At 44.0% G+C, this 17,567-nt stretch overlaps 1 protein-coding gene across 1 annotated transcript in view; it reads right to left on the reverse strand.

Moving 5' to 3' along the window:
* SEMA5A (semaphorin 5A) overlaps positions 1-17,567 on the reverse strand; it is a 310,846-nt gene that overhangs the window by 160,833 nt on the left and 132,446 nt on the right. Inside the window, exons 4-6 of the mRNA XM_039255468.1 lie at positions 15,835-15,897; positions 5,197-5,295; positions 3,551-3,764 (exon numbers count right to left, since the gene is read on the reverse strand). Of these exons, the coding sequence (XP_039111399.1) occupies positions 3,551-3,764; positions 5,197-5,295; positions 15,835-15,897 (376 nt within the window). The remainder of the gene's footprint in view (positions 1-3,550; positions 3,765-5,196; positions 5,296-15,834; positions 15,898-17,567) is intronic.

Here is a 17,567-nt window from a genome sequence, read left to right on the forward strand (position 1 = left end):
AGGAGGAACTTAACTGAGGACCATGGGGGAGAAGAAGGGGGGAAATGGTGGGGGAGAGGGAGGGAGGCAAACCATGAGAGACTCTTGAATGCTGACAAAAACTGAGGACTGATGGATGTGGGGGGAAGGGGGGATGGGCATGGAGGAGGGCACTTGTGGGGATGAGCACTGAGTGTTATGCGGAAACTAATTTGACCATAAACTATTTGTAAAAAAAAGATGAGGTCATATTGGAGTATGGCAGGCCCCTAATCCAAATGTCAGCGAAAACTGAAGAGCATCTGAAACAAAGAAGGGAGCCCTGGCTATTGTTACATGTGAGCAGCTGCTAGCGGAGGGACAGCCTGAGATTTGCACGTCATTGACCCTGTGATTTGACTTCTATGGGTGAGTGTAACGAAACCACACCTTCAGCCAAGAGGCCCCGGGATCTCTCTTCTCCCCAAAGCGGAAGCTCGGATGCGGGGGGAGCTGCCCGCCGACCCTGTGAGGCAGGCTTGTGCCTCCTGAGTGGGCAGGTCGCGGTCTGCACATTCTTCCCTGAGCAGACTAGCTCTGGGGCCCCCCAGCACACCCACTCCGCTGCAGCAAAGGTAAATCCAAAGCTCTGCTCTCCCTGTGTCCACTCTGTGCCTTGGTTCTCAATCAGCTGAAAACTCTGGAGAGGAATATAAAGCTTCACTGAACGGGTCCCTAACATCACAACCGGAAATAGGACCTCTCTTGATACTGCAGCACTGACTGTTTCCAGCTTGTTTCGTACCAGGGACAGCAACAATCTCAAAAGAAGAAAAAATCACTCCAGAACACAACGGAAAAGAACTGAGATAAGGGTGTCTGGTCAAGATGGAAGCAGAAGATGGGAGGCAAAGCACGGATACCAGGCAGGTCAGCGAGGATGGATGCCCCTGCATCCAGGCTCAGTGGGGGGACAGATGTGGGACCACGTGGGGTTAGAGGTCAGAATCTAACCTGGATGGAAGGTCAGAGTGGAAAACGAGGGCCAACCAGGAGTAGAAACAATATCTTGGGGTTAAGTAGAAGAAGGCAGGGCCTCAACAGGAGGGAGAAGAACTCTTTGCTCTCCGCCCCAAGAGTGGGTGCCTTCCTTTGCGGGATGGGGGGGGGGGGTGGAGCCGAGGGCAGAAGACCATTTGTGCCATGGGAACTAAGATGATACGATGGCCTGAGGGAGAGCCCTACCATGTTGACCCTGCCCTTGTTTTCCATTGCTGCAGTTGTCTGATTGTATCATATATATACACCAGTGCATTTGAGGAACCCAAAACATTACTTAGTATGTTCAACAAAAAATGACAGCATGCCCACAGTGACTGTGGTAAACAGTTAGGTCCCCTACTGTCCTTCTCGGGTCACCTGACTTTCAGACAAAAAGGGTTCCACCCAGACATTAACAGAATCGGAACATCTGATCAGCCAGTGGGTATCTGAGTCACATGCAAAGAGAACAGGCAATGTTTATAACTCATGCCATGACTTGAATTATGTTTCCAGGATATTCTTTCAGGGGGTCACTTTTGGGGGAAAGAAAAAGTGATGGTAGATGGTATTCCTGATTACTTTTTACTTTGCTTTGGATAAACTCTAATTACAGTGCCTTTGGGTTGGGGGGAAGGTAATTTTGATTTTTCACTGGAAACTTTGCTTGGCCAGTAAAAATCAACAAATGAATAGAAAGAGGAACTTTAAGCTCCTCAGATGAAAGCTTCAAGGCCTGAAGGGGACTGAAACCAGTTCAACAGAAATAATGTTAATGGAAAGCTAGTTACGGCTTCAGTTTACGAAGACAACTCATGTTGCCCTTTGGAAGCACACAGAGTCATTCAAATTACCGGAGAAAATTGATGAGGACATTCTCTTTTCTACAAGGGAGTCCTTAAAAGGCAAATAGATGGTTGGTTTGATTACATTATTTGGAAATATGCTTATGTCCTGTTTGTATACACGTAGACACATAAATACACATTAATCATGAGCCTAAGCCAGTGATTCTCAACCACAGGCACCACCCCACCAAGAGAGATTTGGAAACTTCTGGAATTTTTTTTTTTTATTGTCATAATGAGGTGGTGGGGGAGGGAATGCCATTGCACTTGGTGGGTATCGGCTAGGGATACTGCTAACCACTTTATGATAATCAGGACAGCCCTCCCGCCACACACACATCGAAGAATTATCTGTTCCAAAATGTCATTGTACGGAGGTTGAGAAATTCTGGTCTCCATAATTAGCTTGTACTTGACAAAAGGCCAGTAAATCATCATAGAACTTGGAAGTTCAAAAGAATAAATATTATACTGGTAATCTCAAGATTTCATCTTTGCACAAACTGTCAAAGAAAGGGATTACAGGTGGTGTGCAAATCTCACCATAACACAGTGTGTGTGTGTGTGTGTGTGTGTGTGTGTGGTCACATTCACACATCAACGCACACACACAGAGGGTTGAATTTCAGCGGGCACATGTCAGGACATCGTACAAGAGTTGATGGTTGGCACTACCTTCTCTCTGCTCAGTGAGCAAGTGACCAAGTACTAGTCCAGGATTAAAAGGAAGTCTTCTAGAGTCTTCTAGGGGTTTCTGGTTTTGTTAAAAAAAAAAAAAAAAGGACACAAGGAATATGGCCTCTTCTTCCACTGGGTCTCGTCATATCTGGATGCAGTGCCTGAAAATGGAGCAGTGAGTGATTGCACATCCCCAGCACAGCCAGCTTGAGGACCACACGGAATGTGGGTGGCAGGGACACCAGTGACAAGGCTGGGCACGTACTGACTCTCAAGCCACCGAAGGAAGGAACTCTGAAGACGTCTACCCCAATGGTCTAGCTGTGTGACTTGATTGGCTTTTTTATGACATCAGTCAGGCTCTTTGGAGTTACCTACAGCCAAAGGCATGCTCCCAGATGGTATCCAAAAATTTCATACAATGTTAGTAACTTCCCTTTTTTAGATCCATGATAAGTTAAGAAAGAATGCATATGAATCTACAGGTATCTCTGATACAACTTCAAATTTTCTGAACGTCAAACAATAGCATAAAAAGCAGCTTAAGGTCCATGAATAGGCATGTCAACAGTAGCCCTATTATTCTGGTCCACAGGGGTGACCTCTCTCTTCCCTTCTACTACTACGGAGCCACATACAACGCCCTTCCCACAGACGTACAAAACAAGTTACATTTGGATTTTGTTAGAAAATGAAGAAACTGGGGCATCTGGGTGGTACAGTTGGTTGAGCTTCTGATTTTGACTTTGGCTCAGGTCACGATCTCAGAGTTCATGAGATCAAGCCTCACGTCAGGCTGTGTGCTGACAGTGCACGGAGCCTGTTGGAATTCATTCTCTCTCTCCCTCACTCTCTGCCCCTCCCTCACTCCCCCACATGTTCTTTCTCTCTCCCTCTCAAAACAAATAAATAAACATTTAAAAAAGAAAATGAAGAAATCGTTTGTCTGTAGAGGCAGTGACAGTTTGCTTCCGAAGCACCAGGTAACCACAGGAGGTGGGGACAACAGTGACCCCAGAACTCACCATTGAGCCACTTGGAGTTGTACTGCGCTGTGCGGAGAGGAGGTAAGATGCCCAGGCTTCGGTAAATGGCAGGATCCCGGCCGGGAAAATCCATGGCCGTGGCGGCATAGAGTTCCCCGCCGGCCGTGAGAAGAGCCGTGGAATTGTGCTGGGGACTGTAGGGACAGCGGGCCATGCCACTGATCTGTTCATGGATCTCGGTCAGGTTGCTCAACTACGGGTAAGGGCAAGACAGAAGAAACCAATTATCCTTCAGGAAAGCCCTTTAAGAGTGCTAATGGATTCTGTCTGCCTGATCTGCAAATAAGGCACGGTGCACCACACTCTCTGGGGCTCAGGATAAGACACCTCAAAATGTTCGCACTCTGGCACTGATGGAAGCGTCGTGTGGTGGACATGGACAAGGAATCCACCGATCGTCTCCCTTGCTGCCCCCCCTCGGAGTGGTTGGACTGTGTGCCACTGAATTCAGAAAATACCAAGTTAAGACTCCTGTATATGGGCTCTCCGTGCAATGCATGGGCACTGCAGATCTTTCCACTTTAATGAAGCCAATTTCAGTATTTATAGAAATATAAACCATAATAACGATTATGTGCAGATGTATCACTATGAGTGCATTCAAATGTTCTGAAGAGCCCCCAACCGTGCTCACAGGTAAGGCTGCGTGCTATTTTGCCCCACGTAGCCCAAATTTCCAAGACTTTACTAGGTCAGTTTTCAGACAGACAACTCCAAGTCTTGTAGGTATCCTCTGTGAACCCAGCTTCTCAAATGCTGGATTCCCAATCAATCATTGAACGAGAAAAGTTCTAACACAACAGGGACCCAATGGATAACCGCCACATAGGGTAGATGTCAGGGTTAAATAACCAAGCAGGTGCAAAGCGTTTATAACAGGGCGTGACACCGAGGGGCTCTCTCTATTCTCCTCCTCCTCCTCCCTATATTTCCAATAACTGAACACTAGCTTGAAAATATTGCCGATGATAAATTTAGGCTTTGAGAGGAGTCGTGTAACCGGAAATTAACATAATGGTATTTCTTCATTATGCTCCTCACGGAGCATCAAACTAATATCTCGAATTGGGAAGACTGTGTGTGCTCTGACCTATGTCCATCAGACATGGATGCCGGGAATTCCCTGCCATAGGACAGGTTAAAAGAAGAAGGAAAAGGCCAGGTAGGAACTTTACTTTGCCTTGGGCTTCATTCATTTGTTTGCTTGCTTTGATTTTTTTTGACACTGATCTCATTCAACTTGTAAATTCTATTTTCTTTCTTTGGATTATGATCTTAAGGCCATTTTATATACACTTGGCACTATCTCTATAATAAGTCAGGATAAATGAAGAGTATGTTGAGGAATTGTGTTCAGGATCACTGGTGGTGAAAAAGCTGATAAAAACGGTTTGGAAACATATTTAAATTTAATTAAACAAGCTATAGCTGTGTTCAGCTCTTTGTATAACAGATAATGTGATTAGCAATAAATCAATACATTGAATATTCAGTTTGAAAAATACTTTTTTTAATTAAAAAAATAACTCCTTAGGGAACAGAAACACATGTAAAACTACAGTTTTAGTAGAATGTTTGGATTTTCCCAGTTTTAAATTCTGTCAGGGCTCAAGATGAAGACCTACCGAGCGGTTGGTGCAGACAGGCGTGAAAGCATTGGTCCCACAGGTAAATAACCGGTTGCCACCCACCAAAAGCACCCGGATGTAGTTCTGACATTCCTCCTGAGAAGGAAAAAAATAAAATTCAAGAAACACCTTAACAAGTCCTGAGAACCAAAGAAATGGCTAATCTGAATATATTTTGATTGGCTAACAAATTAAATGGTATTTGACTACTAAAGAGACAAAAAAAAGCTTAGATATTTACCAAAAAATAACATTAAAACTGTTAAATAATCTGACTACTACTATACCTGCATACTACTTGCTCAACAGAAGATATTTCTGAAGATAAACATACATTCAAATAAAACCTCAACACATATGTCTTCTTTTGATGAACGTGGTTTCTTTTTGAATTGTATCTGTTAACACTGCAAACCTTAAATCACCTTTGCAAGAAGCTATGGGATGCTGCTAGTGAAACAGTGTCTTAGAAAACTTCTCCAGAACTTTGAAAAGAAATGTTACAAATGCTTCTCCAAAGGGAAGGGTCACATGTGAAACTCTGTATACAAATTGCAACAAATTTTACATAAAGTTTTTATACCATTGTTACTTATGTGGTGAGAATCTATGAACGTTTTGATTCTTGATGGAGAAGTAAAAATGTAACTAATAAAGAAAGCACGTCCAGAAGAAACGCCATGCTGGGTGTTGACCCAGAGTTGAATATGTTTTGTGCTTGTGAAACATGCTTAAGAAAACCTGGGGCATGGCCGTAATAGTGCATGGACTTCTGAGCTACAAAGCTCTTCATTCGTTCAGCAAGCATTTGCTGATGAGATAACCTTCCATAGACACTGTGCTAGAGGGCACAATCTAGGCACTGAGCAGAAAATGAAACTACAGAGCCATAGCAAGTACTATGGAGCTCTCTGGAGAATTGTGTATTACTACCTTCGGGGGGGGGGGGGGAAGAGATGCAGGAAACTTTCCCAAGGGAGGTGACATCTAATATAAGTTTTAATGAAAGAATAGAATTTAGTGAGGCTTCCTGGAAGACGTTCCATGTGACACTTGTAGGGTTTTAGTGACTGAAGAGGAAAAAAAGACTTTCCAGGCAAGGGCAGTGGACCGTGCTGAAGCACCATGGCTAGACAAAGCCTGGCGTTCTCACTGTGTGTGGAAGAGGTAACACATAACCTGGGGAGCCAGCCACAAGCCACCTGGGCCTCATGAATGTGAATTTTACTCGGAATGTCAAGGGACTCATTACGGGCTTGCGCTGCATGAAGTCTGACCTTGATCCAATGTTTGTGGTTGAAGGGCCACTCAGGAATCAGTGTGGAAGCTAAGCTTGAGATAGGGAGATTACGGTTCTGGAGTCAGGGAAGGAAACCACTTCCTTGATTGGGTCCTTTGTCATTCAGTGCCTGGACCAGGCAGGAGGTATGAAAGGGCAAAGCCAGAATGCAGTGAGCCAACCAGATGTGGTGAGGAACCAACCAGGTGTACAGAGCAGAGGCTGCATGATCACCAACAGTTTGAATCACATGCTGCCCCACAAAACAACCCCTGCATCTCCGGTCACAGCAATGCCATTGCTCTTCAATCAGCCAGAACCCCGATCTCCACAGGGTGTTGATTTGCCATAACTCAGTCAGTTTGGTGGCCTGGCCATGAGGATGTTGAAAAGAGCTAAGTTTTGGGCTCTCCTCTCTAAATGTGAAGTGAAATGTCAAGGGAAGATAACTGTCCTGACACCATTACTAGCAATGGTGGCAGAAGATCACTGGCTGCTAATCTGGACACCCCTTGAGGGGAAAAAATAATGAAGGATCTAAGTTAAATATCAGAAGACTTAAGAAATGAGTATGAACAGTCGACAGTAAACTGGTTAATTGAAAAAGGTATATCAGGTGGGGAAGAGGCTTGTTCTGTTCTGTTCTGTTTTTATGACTAAGGAAAGCATTCCAAAGAGAAAGTGCAAAACAAGACTTCAAAGAGCCACATGGTTATCCATTCCAAGGCTCAGGGAGCACATGGAAGGTGAAGAGAGGGGCGCGGAAGACTGCCCACATCAGACAGCACAGGGGCACGGGAGTGTTAAAGACAAGATAAAGGCAAGTGTGAAAAACTGAAGCCTAAGCATGTCTGAGGGAGATTCCCAAACAAACAAACAAACAAATAAAAACAACCTTGGAGAACACGGAACATGGGCTGAGCAGGCTTGATGCCCTAACAGATGAAACAGACACAAAATTGACTAATCGTATGAGATGGAAAATTACAGTGGAGAGAGATGAGGATTTTTTTTTGTTCTTTGTTGTGCTTTTGGAATTCTTTCAAGAAGGAATCAAGATGTAAAATAACTTTTCTGCTGTCATTTAAATCAAGAGACTGACACAAGGTAGAACGTGCCGAAAGCAGTACTATAGCCCCCAACAGTCAAGGGTACGTTATTCCAAGATCTCGACTGAAAGATGATGCCTACAGATGCCTACAGAAAGCAAGTGCCTCTAATCAATTATGGGAAGGAAAACAATCAGGGTAACAAATGGATGTTTATCTTTATCTTCCAAAAGAAAGACAAAGTGAAAATAGGACCAGAGGTCATTAACATTCGTGAAGGGCCATCCCAACCTTGAGGAAGCAGGTTAGGGAATGTGATAACCAGCTTGCAGAAGTGTGCCAGAGAGGTGGGACAAATCCAACTCACATATTTTTTTTAACCTTGGAAAAAAGTAAATGGCGGGGAGCATCATATTATTTCAACTGGAACCGAGAATTGTAAGAAGCCTATTCCTATACCCAGCACCATGTGAGATTGTGCTTGGGATTCTACTGTCTCAGAATGGCCATGTGCCCATGGGCCACAGATCAGCTTCCCCTGCTCAGTGAGTATGCAAGGCAGGAAGGAGAAAGCTGTCAGGGACCAGTACGATCAGACATGGAGGTTCCCATAGTCTTTGTCTCAACGATGGAGGGCAGACCCAGCCTTGCTGTAAATGGGACCCGATCAGGATAATGTTCTAGGTGAGCTCAGTACCACACTGGGATGCACCACGTGGAGGGGGAGAGGGGGAGGGGGAAGGTCTGCATTATCCCCAGGGAGGCTAGGACAAGGCATGGTTGCCCCTTGTGTCCGATAAGAGGAATTTTTGGAGGCAAATGTACTTCTGTGTTTCTTCTTAACTGTCAAGAGCTGAATTCAATTGCCCAAAGTCTGGCTCAGCTAAGCTCACAGCCTCCCTGCTCACACTCCCTTAAAAGTCACCTCATGTTTAATTCAAAGACTGATTCAACGGATTCTAGAAGCAGGTTGGATGTGAATCCTAAACAAATAAGTGCATTCGAGACAATGTTTTGTGTGGTTGTTTGTTGTTTTTTTGTTTTTTTTTTTTTTAAGATAAATTGGCCTAAGTTCAGACAAAAGAGAATGTAGAAAATACAGGAATGGAAGAAAGTAAAAGTGCTTAGCTTTTGAGCAGCAGATATATTTAGGAATCAGAAAGTCAGAATTACCAATGAGAGGAAATGGCCCACCCAGGTGCCAGGCTCTCTAATAATCAGTTTCCTGCTGCTGGTGAACCTAAGACCCAAACTCTTCTGCAGAAAATCTCCTTCCTGGTGGATTGCACTGTGGGTCACAGCTACACACATGGCTGTTTCATGGGTTATCTAAATATTCTAGAAATACTGCTTGTTTTAAGGTGCAGGCTTGATGTAGAAGTCCCGTTAGGAGATTCTGTTATATGTTTGACTTGTAAATCAACGTATCTAAATATCTTTGAGTTTTCTTTTCTCATCTAAGAATTGTTTCTTTTTACCCCACTTCTGTGTGGCGAAAGTGGTTTAAGGGAATTTAATGAATTCTGGTCTTCCAAGAAGCCACAGTGCTCATTTCCAAGGCCACTCACGGCCTGCCACTGCATGGTTTCTGTTGTTGAGAAGGAGGGTCCTCTATCTACATGTTGACAATAACACTTGAACATTAAAGCGACCCACGTGTGCCTGCGATCCCACAGGCGGGTCACCCCGTCCTTGACTTTGAAGCAATTCTTACTTGAGTTGATAGCTAGGATGCATAGTTGGTGACTCACTAAAAAAGCTTTTGAGATAGAGGCAGGCCAGTGCCCACTTGGTCTCAAGCACATACAGCCTTGATCCTAGGACAAAAAACACAAGGTTTAGGACCATTTTCTCAATGAATTAACTGGTTTCGCTGTACGGCGTTTCATCATTTTTTCCCCAAAGAGGTATGTTCTGCTTGAAGAAAGACTATAACTGTGTAGAAAGATGACTTGTAAACAGGGTGGATGCCTAGGCAACACCCAGCCCATGGCCAGCCCATCAACGTTAGGAGTAGGGGGCGAGGACTGAAGCCTGGCAGCATTTATGCTGATCACAGCACTCTCACTGAACGCAGAGTATCTCCCTTACTGACGCGTCACCTTTGCAAGCATGTTGAGTGCCACAGAGCAATTTACAGTAACTGCACGGGCCTCCCATGTTCAACGTACACTCACTGAGAGTCACGATTACCAGGTGAATCTTGAAAAATTGTATCATCCAGTCAGATGTGTGTGTGTGTGTGAGACATATATGTAAGACATATGTGTGTAAGATGCACATGTATTACATATGTATATAGCTCCACACAGATTACAGAAGTTCAAAAGCTTATGTATTTTACTTTGAGAGAGAGAGCATGCGCAGGGGAGGGGCAGAAAGAAAGGGAGAGAGAGAGTCCCAAGTAGGCGCTGCACTGTCAGCACAGAGCCCGACATGGGGCTTGTTCTCACAAACCATGAGATCACAACCTGAGCTGAAATCAAGAGTGCGATGCTCAACCAAATGAGCCACCCAGGTGCCCCCCGAAGTTTAAATAAATATATGGACATGCTATTTTATCTATATTTTTGAATATAGATGTACACATCTGGAAGCATACAGATATAAATAGACACATTTGCATATGAATATATATTATTGGCATATCTATTGTATGCTGTATAATACATAAGGTATGGACATATGAAAGTGTATTCATTATACATATATTTACGTACCATGACTATGTTCAACTGAATGGACTCCACGGAAAACTTGTTGGGGATACTTCAATTTTAAAAAGCCCAAACTGGCTGCACAGAATCTATACAGGTTGCTAACATCTCACCTGAAGAATCCTCAATTTTTGCAGCAATTCCATGGAATAAATTCAGGTCGGTAGTGTGCTGCACGCATTAGCTCAAGAATTCCAAATGCAGGCGCTTTGGGTGAGAAGGTCCAGGCGCCCCCCACCCCCTATGCCACCAGGCTCCTGGGTATGATGGTGTAATGTTTCCTGCCCTGTCCTTGCACAGCTGGACAACATGGGTAACAGAACTGCAGGAAAGCCACAGGGGGAACCAGACACAGAACCCTAGACTCCAATCAGAACTCTCCCACTAAATAATTCTAGCAACTTGGTGTTCGAAGTACTGCAGTGAGATCCCAAGCGAGAAAACAGAATCATACAAGCCGACATGTGTGCAAAGGGGCTCCTCACCCCCTGACGGCCTGTGTGGTTCCTGTGTGGCATGGCCGGAAGGGCAGCAGTGGGGACATGGCGACCCCAGACAGACGAAGAACCCGTGTTAGAGCACAGGGGAATCGCCTGTTTGTGTTTAAAATAATAGTTGTTTAAAAGACATTTCGATAATTCTCGAAGCCAGTCTCTATACAGGTATTTCAGAAAGAAAAAAATATAACACATTGTGTTATTAAAAGTTTGAGAACACAGAAAGACAGGGTTTTCTTCCCCTTTTAACGCATGAAATGTTTGAGTCATTGTAGGTGACGTCATGCTCTTTCCTCAAAGTGAGCTGAAAAAAATTTTAAGTTTATTTATTTGAGAGAGAAAAAGAGAGAGAGAGAGCACAAGCAGGGGAGGGGCGGAGAGAGGGAGGGAGAGGGAATCCCAAGAAGGCTCCATGCTGTCAGGGCAGAACCAGATGAGGGGCTTGAACCCAAGGAATCGTGAGATCCTAACCTGAACCGAAGTCAGGTGCTTGACTGACTGAGCCACCCAGGCGCCCTGAAAATTTTATAAATACACCTGGACTCAAACCTCACAAACAACTGGCAGCCTCACTACCTCCTTTCTCTTCTAAATGGACCCAAATCAAAGATTTAGTGACATTTTCTTGACCGGAGTCTGTGAACTGTCAGTTGAATGGACGACACTGGAAACGGTGCCCATGTGGGTCCCAGTAATGCCGGGGAGACAGGGAAATGGGTCACCTTTCCTCTCCCCTGCCCTGTAGCCGGCTGAGGAATGTTCTAGGCACAGCACCATCCGTGGGCTCAGCCCCTCCTCCGCGCCTGGCGTGCCCGGCCCTGTATACACTGTGTGGGACAGACCACTGTTCTTAGGGGAGACAGAGAACAAAAATGTATTCACTCGAAATGGCTGGCATTTTTCTCATTTTCCAGATGTCACATTTTGCATTATTCCTTTCATTCCGGGGAGAAGGGAAACTTTGTAATTCTGTGTGAGTTGTCATCACACCACTGCACAAACAAAACATAGGAAATCGCTGAAATCTCGTTTCTAAACTCAGGGCTATTAAGAAAAGCCTGAATTCCACTCCCCCAAGTAGAAGTTACAACAGTCCCATTTCATCCATGACCCCCCCCCCCCCCAACCGCAGTGGATGCCTGAAATCACGGTTAGTACCAAGCCCCATAGGTACTATGAGTTTTCCTATACGGACATGGCTATGATGAAATTTAATCTGGAAGTTAGGCACACTGAGAGGTTACAACAACAAATAACAAAATACAACAATTATAATAATATACTGTAGTACAAGTTTTGTGAATGTGGGCTCTCTCTCTCTCCCTCAAAATATCTTATTGTGCTTCATCACCCTTCTCCTGATGGTGTGAGATTATAAGATGCCTATGTGATGAGAAGAAGGGAGGGGAGGGGTGCCTGGGTGGCTCAGTCGGTTAAGCATCCGACTTTGCCTCAGGTTATGATCTCACAGTTCCTGGGATCAAGCCCCACGTCAGGCTCAGAGCCTGGAGCCTGCTTCAGATTCTCTGTCTCTTTCTCTCTCTCTGCCCTTCCCTGCTCACATTCCGTCTCTCTCTCTTTCTCAAAAATAAATAAACATTAAAAAAAATTTTTAAGTACCAGCAAGACTAAATGAGAAAAATGAGTGAGTGAAGGAGGAAGAAGGGGCTGGATGTCTGCCTGCTCTCCCTGCCCGAGGATACTCCCCTGCAGGGCTGCCCAGGCCGGTACCTCTACAAACCCATCACATTATATTTTGAATGTGAACTTCTACTGCACATGGTTCGGCCACACAACCAAATTCCATTCCAGCTTAGCACACGTTGTTCACAAGTGCATATGGGTCTATCAATATACTTAATACAACTCGGAAGAATGTGCAATCTCTCCTCAAGCTCTGGCAGTTGACAGTCATCTTCATCTATGTTAATACAGCCTTCTTAAAAAATCCCATCTACAAATGCCATTTGAATCAATTTATAACTACTGAGAAGTGCCGTTGTTTTTAACCCATTAAAACCAGAGACACGTGGAGCTTAAAGGTCTGATTTCATTGGACAATCATTTGCCTTCTGTGTTTCAGAAAACTCAGCCGAGGATAGTCGTGATTGATCCCTCGTGTCAATCAAGGGTCCATCACCTAATGCAGTGAAAGATGGCCTTTGCTACTTGTTTCTGATTTTCACTTGCCTCATTTCCAAGCACCAAACAACCATTGGTCATAGCTTTAGGCAAAACATGGGTCAGTTTTGATTCAGTAGAAGCAATTTTTCACTCCGCGTAGTAATGACCTGCTAGGAAAAGGCTACCACGTCCTTTCTTATAAAATTATTGACTCATGGACTATAAGCAGGAAAAATGTTGGCTACATTAATAATCAGATGTTTTCCTTAAATGCATAAGGAACATAAGGAGACTGATGGCCAGAGAGGGGAAGGACATTGATATCTTTAAAATTATTTTTTAATGTTTATTTAGTTTTGAGACAGAAACAGTCAGAGTATGAGCAAGGGAGGGGCAGAGAGGGAGGGAGACACAGAACCCTAATTAGGTTCCAGGCTCTGAGCTGTCAGCACAGAGCCCAACACAGGGCTCAAACCATCATGACCTGAGAGGAAGTCAGATGCTTAACCAAGTGAGCCACGCAGGCACCCCTGGAAATTGCTACTTTTGAAAAAGTCTGAAATAAATGAATGTGATCTAGGTGAAACAGGAGAACCACTTGAAATGGACCCTTTAAAAGTTGCCAATATATTCACCATTTGGGGAAATATGGTAGGGATTCTCCACCATGTCAGGACCTGGCAATGTCTGAAGGCATGTTTGGTTATTTTTGATTGTCACGACAGTGTCAGAGGAATTACTAGCACCTGGTGGGTATCCAGGACACTGCCACAAATTCACAAGGAACAGGGCAGACCTCACAACTAAAAGTCGTCTGCCCCTGAAACATCAAGAGTGGGGAGGGCAAGAAGCCCTGAATGTTCACCCCACCCCAGGTGTGGGCCTCAGGTAGTCAAGTCCTGGGCTCAACAAGAAAGCAGCTCAGGGCCATGGGGGGCAAACATGGCTACTGGTGGCTGGTCCAAGATGGGGGTCAGCAGGGCAGGGATTTCTGCAGAGATAGACACAAGTCCTGGGAAATAACTGAGGGTGTCAGGGGGATGCCTAAGATGGGGGTCCTCTGAAATGGTAGGAAGCCATGGTTGCCTCACAGGTCCGGCTTACACACATGTTCAAAGATGGGCACTGAGGCTGGTGGTTGGGTTTCCCCAAAGCTGGACTGTGCTTATCAGTATGTCCACAGACCCAGAAAGAAGGAAGAGGAGAAGGAAGAGCCAAGTCTCAGGAAAAAAAAAGATAAAGACAGGAAGGAAAAGGAGGGAGAAGGAAAGAGAAAGCAAGAGGGCAAAGGAAGCATAGCCAGAGACCATGGAAGACACCTAGGTCACCAGGCAAAGGGGCCTATGTGGGCATTAGAAACATGGAAAGATAGGCCAACGCTTTGTGCTGGAAAGTCTCGCTCCCCACTGTCCCAGGCAAGTCTGCCTCCCCACAGCTCAGGAAGCCGGTCTTATTTGAGGTGCTCCCTGTGCTTGGGTGAGCAAGCAGCGATGCTTCACTTTCCAAGTTTTACAGATAATTTATCCAAGCTCAGTAAGAATTCATTAGCTACTGATCATTTATTTTGTGGAGTATTTTAAGAGACAGTACTCCCATGTTTTGCAACCTGGTGCTATATCTTTATATCTTCTTGTGTCACTGATGATTTATCTCAGAAGCATCTTCTGAGGGTAAAGATCTTTCAGAAAACCGCCTTCATCAATTTCTGCCTTTTTTTTCTTTCTTTGTCTCCAAGTGTCTCACTGCCTAAGATTGCACTGTCTTCCTTCCTCTCTTCCTTCTTCCCAGTTATTCAAGTTTTGGAAAAACCCAATGACTGCATTCGCTGAGACCGGCCTTCATAGCTGACTCTCAAGACTGTTAACTTGAAAGACAGAGAAAGAGGCAATGAAAATGGGTAAAATAAAGTACATAACCATCTTTTACAGATGGTGTGAGGATCTTTTACCAGTGCTCGCTCTATTTGCCATAGTTTCCCCAAGCTCTGGGCTCTGGGATCACATGGACACAGGGAACCCTTCTTGCTGTTCTCTGTGTATCTGTTTTTCCCTCTAACACAGAGTGATTCACATTGGAAAGGACCAGGCTCCAATAAAGTAAGACCGTCACTGTCATAAGGAGACATAATGAGCCCATGTCCCAGTTGCAGGAGAATTTCCTCGAGATGATCCAGCACGTCTTTCTCAGAACAGATCTCCTTGCATGCAGGAATGCTGCTTTCATTGAGGTGGCCAGCTGTGTGGAATCAGGTCTATACCATGGAAAGTCGATCAAGGGACGCATTTCCAACCTTGGCTGTGCACTGCTCTTTCCAGGGGCGCTGGATGGCTCAGTCAGTTAAGCATTGGACTCTTGATATTGGCTTAGGTCATGAGCTCCCAGTTCATGAGTTCGAACCCTGCACCAGGCTCTGCACTGACAGTGCTTGGGATTCTCTCTCTCTGCCCGTCCCCTGCTTGTGCTCTCTATCTAAGCAAACAAACAAGCGAATATTGAAAAAATATAAGATAGATATAGTCTTTCCTTAGAAACTTGAGGATACAGATTTTCATAAGGAAAGAGACGAGTCACGTAGAGAAGAGAGAGATAGAGGGGTTTATGTTATAGATATGTTACAGTGAAACTTATAATGAAATCTCGTAATTTCTGATATAATAATTTTATTTATCAAATGGTCATTTTATGGAATTAGCTCTAAGATATGCTTAGAGGGGAAATTAAATGTTATTTCAAACATTCAGGCCCATATTTTTTCTGAATGATATCACCGCCAAGTGATTTCATATCATAGCCTGATCAGATCTGATCTTAATATTCTAAATCTTTTTTGGAAACGGTGGTTAATCTTGATTTAATACTAAAGCTTTGAAAATCTACTGTACATGTATTTTGCATCTCGCTTTTCAAATGCCTCACATATATTCCTTCCAGAAGGTAGTCACACTCTTCTGCACACACACGCTCCTTACCTTTGATTTGCCCTTACTGTAACAGGCCTTCTTGGTGGCTTCGTCACATCCCCACTCCACGGCCTGTAGGAAACACCAAAAAGACAGCGACTGTTATGGTTTTGACTGAATAAAAGGGAGAAAATAATACAGCACCGGTAATGAGATAAGGAAATGTGGGCGTACCATGGGACTAACAAGAATTTACAGTGAATGCCTGAAATTCCCTTATAGAGGCTTATATCTAGCTTTGAAATCAAAGCCTTGTAAAGGACTGGTCCCCTAAGTATCTGCATGTAAGCAGTCACAGGGTGATATTTAGATCCACCACTGTGAGAGAGGAGCAGGCAAGGAGTGGGTGGCTACCCCTGTACTGATTACTGAAACTGTCACTCGAGTGAAATCACAGGATAGAGCCACAGCATGCTGAGAAGACAAGCCTCGACACAAAATGATCTGAACACTCATTTGGACACTTGTGTTTTCTCTTAATAGTACGTCATTTATCAATATTCAAAGATAATGGAGCAAGGCTGATTTTGCATATCTCTACTCCCAAGATACATACATAAATGACGAGTAGTCAATGAAATAAACAGCTCAGGCAAAGAACACATCTACTACTTCACCCGATGCCAGTGATTTTCATACTGTTATTAGCTCTGACTAAATACTTAGAGCCACAGGTATGGGTTTTTTCCCCCAAAATTGCCAAATCTGATTCACAATGATCAAATTGATATGCACACTTTCACATGGATGCTGACTCATAAAGGGCACCTGTGATTAGCTGAGATAGGATACAGTTCTGATTTCACTAGAAGAAATGATGCCTGCACACATAAGCCATCTATATGCTGAGACTGTGAATCATGTCTTTGAATAAATTTAAGCATCTGAGTTGTTTATCTTAAGTCTTATTGTATGGAGAATCAATCTGTGTTTCATTTTACTAGTAGAGCTAGAATTGCCAAAGAATTTAGGATTTCTGCAGAAGCAGGTAAATCATTACCAGAAAAAAAAACATGCAAGGGACATTTTTTTTTGTTAATTGGAACTAATGTTAGACAATATGGTAAACTAAGCCAAAAATAAGCTAAAAAAAGACAGCCTCTTTAACAGATGGTGCTGGGAGAACTGGACGGCAACATGCAGAAGGATGAAACTAGATCATTGTCTCACACCATACACAAAAATAAACTCAGAATGGATAAAGGGCCTGAATGTGAGACAGGAAACCATCAAGGAGAAAAGTAGGAAACAACCTCCTTGACCTCAACGGCAACAATTTCTTACTTGACACATCACCAAAGGCAAGGGAATCAAGAGCAAAAATGAACTCTTGGGACCTCATCAAGGTTAAAAGCTTCTGCACGGCAAAGGAAACAATCCATAAAACTAATAGGCAACCGACGGAATGGGAAAAGATAGTTGCAGATGACATATTAGATAAAGGGCTAGAATCCAAAATCTATAAGGAACTCACCAAACTCCACACCCGAAAAACAAACAATCCAGTGAAGAAATGGGCAGAAGAAATGAACAGACACTTCTCCAAAGAGGACATTCAGATGGCCAGCAGACACATGAAACGATGCTCAGCATCCCTCCTCATCAGGGAAATACAGAATAAAACCATAGTGAGATACTACCTCATGCCGGTCAGAGTGGCTCAAATGAACAAATCAAGAGACTCTAGATGCTGGCAAGGATGTGGAGAAATGGGCACCCTCCTACACTGTTGGTGGGAATGT

The sequence above is a fragment of the Hyaena hyaena genome, unplaced genomic scaffold (assembly GCF_003009895.1).
Source record: "Hyaena hyaena isolate Hyena2069 unplaced genomic scaffold, ASM300989v1 scaffold_526, whole genome shotgun sequence".
NCBI lineage: Eukaryota > Metazoa > Chordata > Mammalia > Carnivora > Hyaenidae > Hyaena > Hyaena hyaena.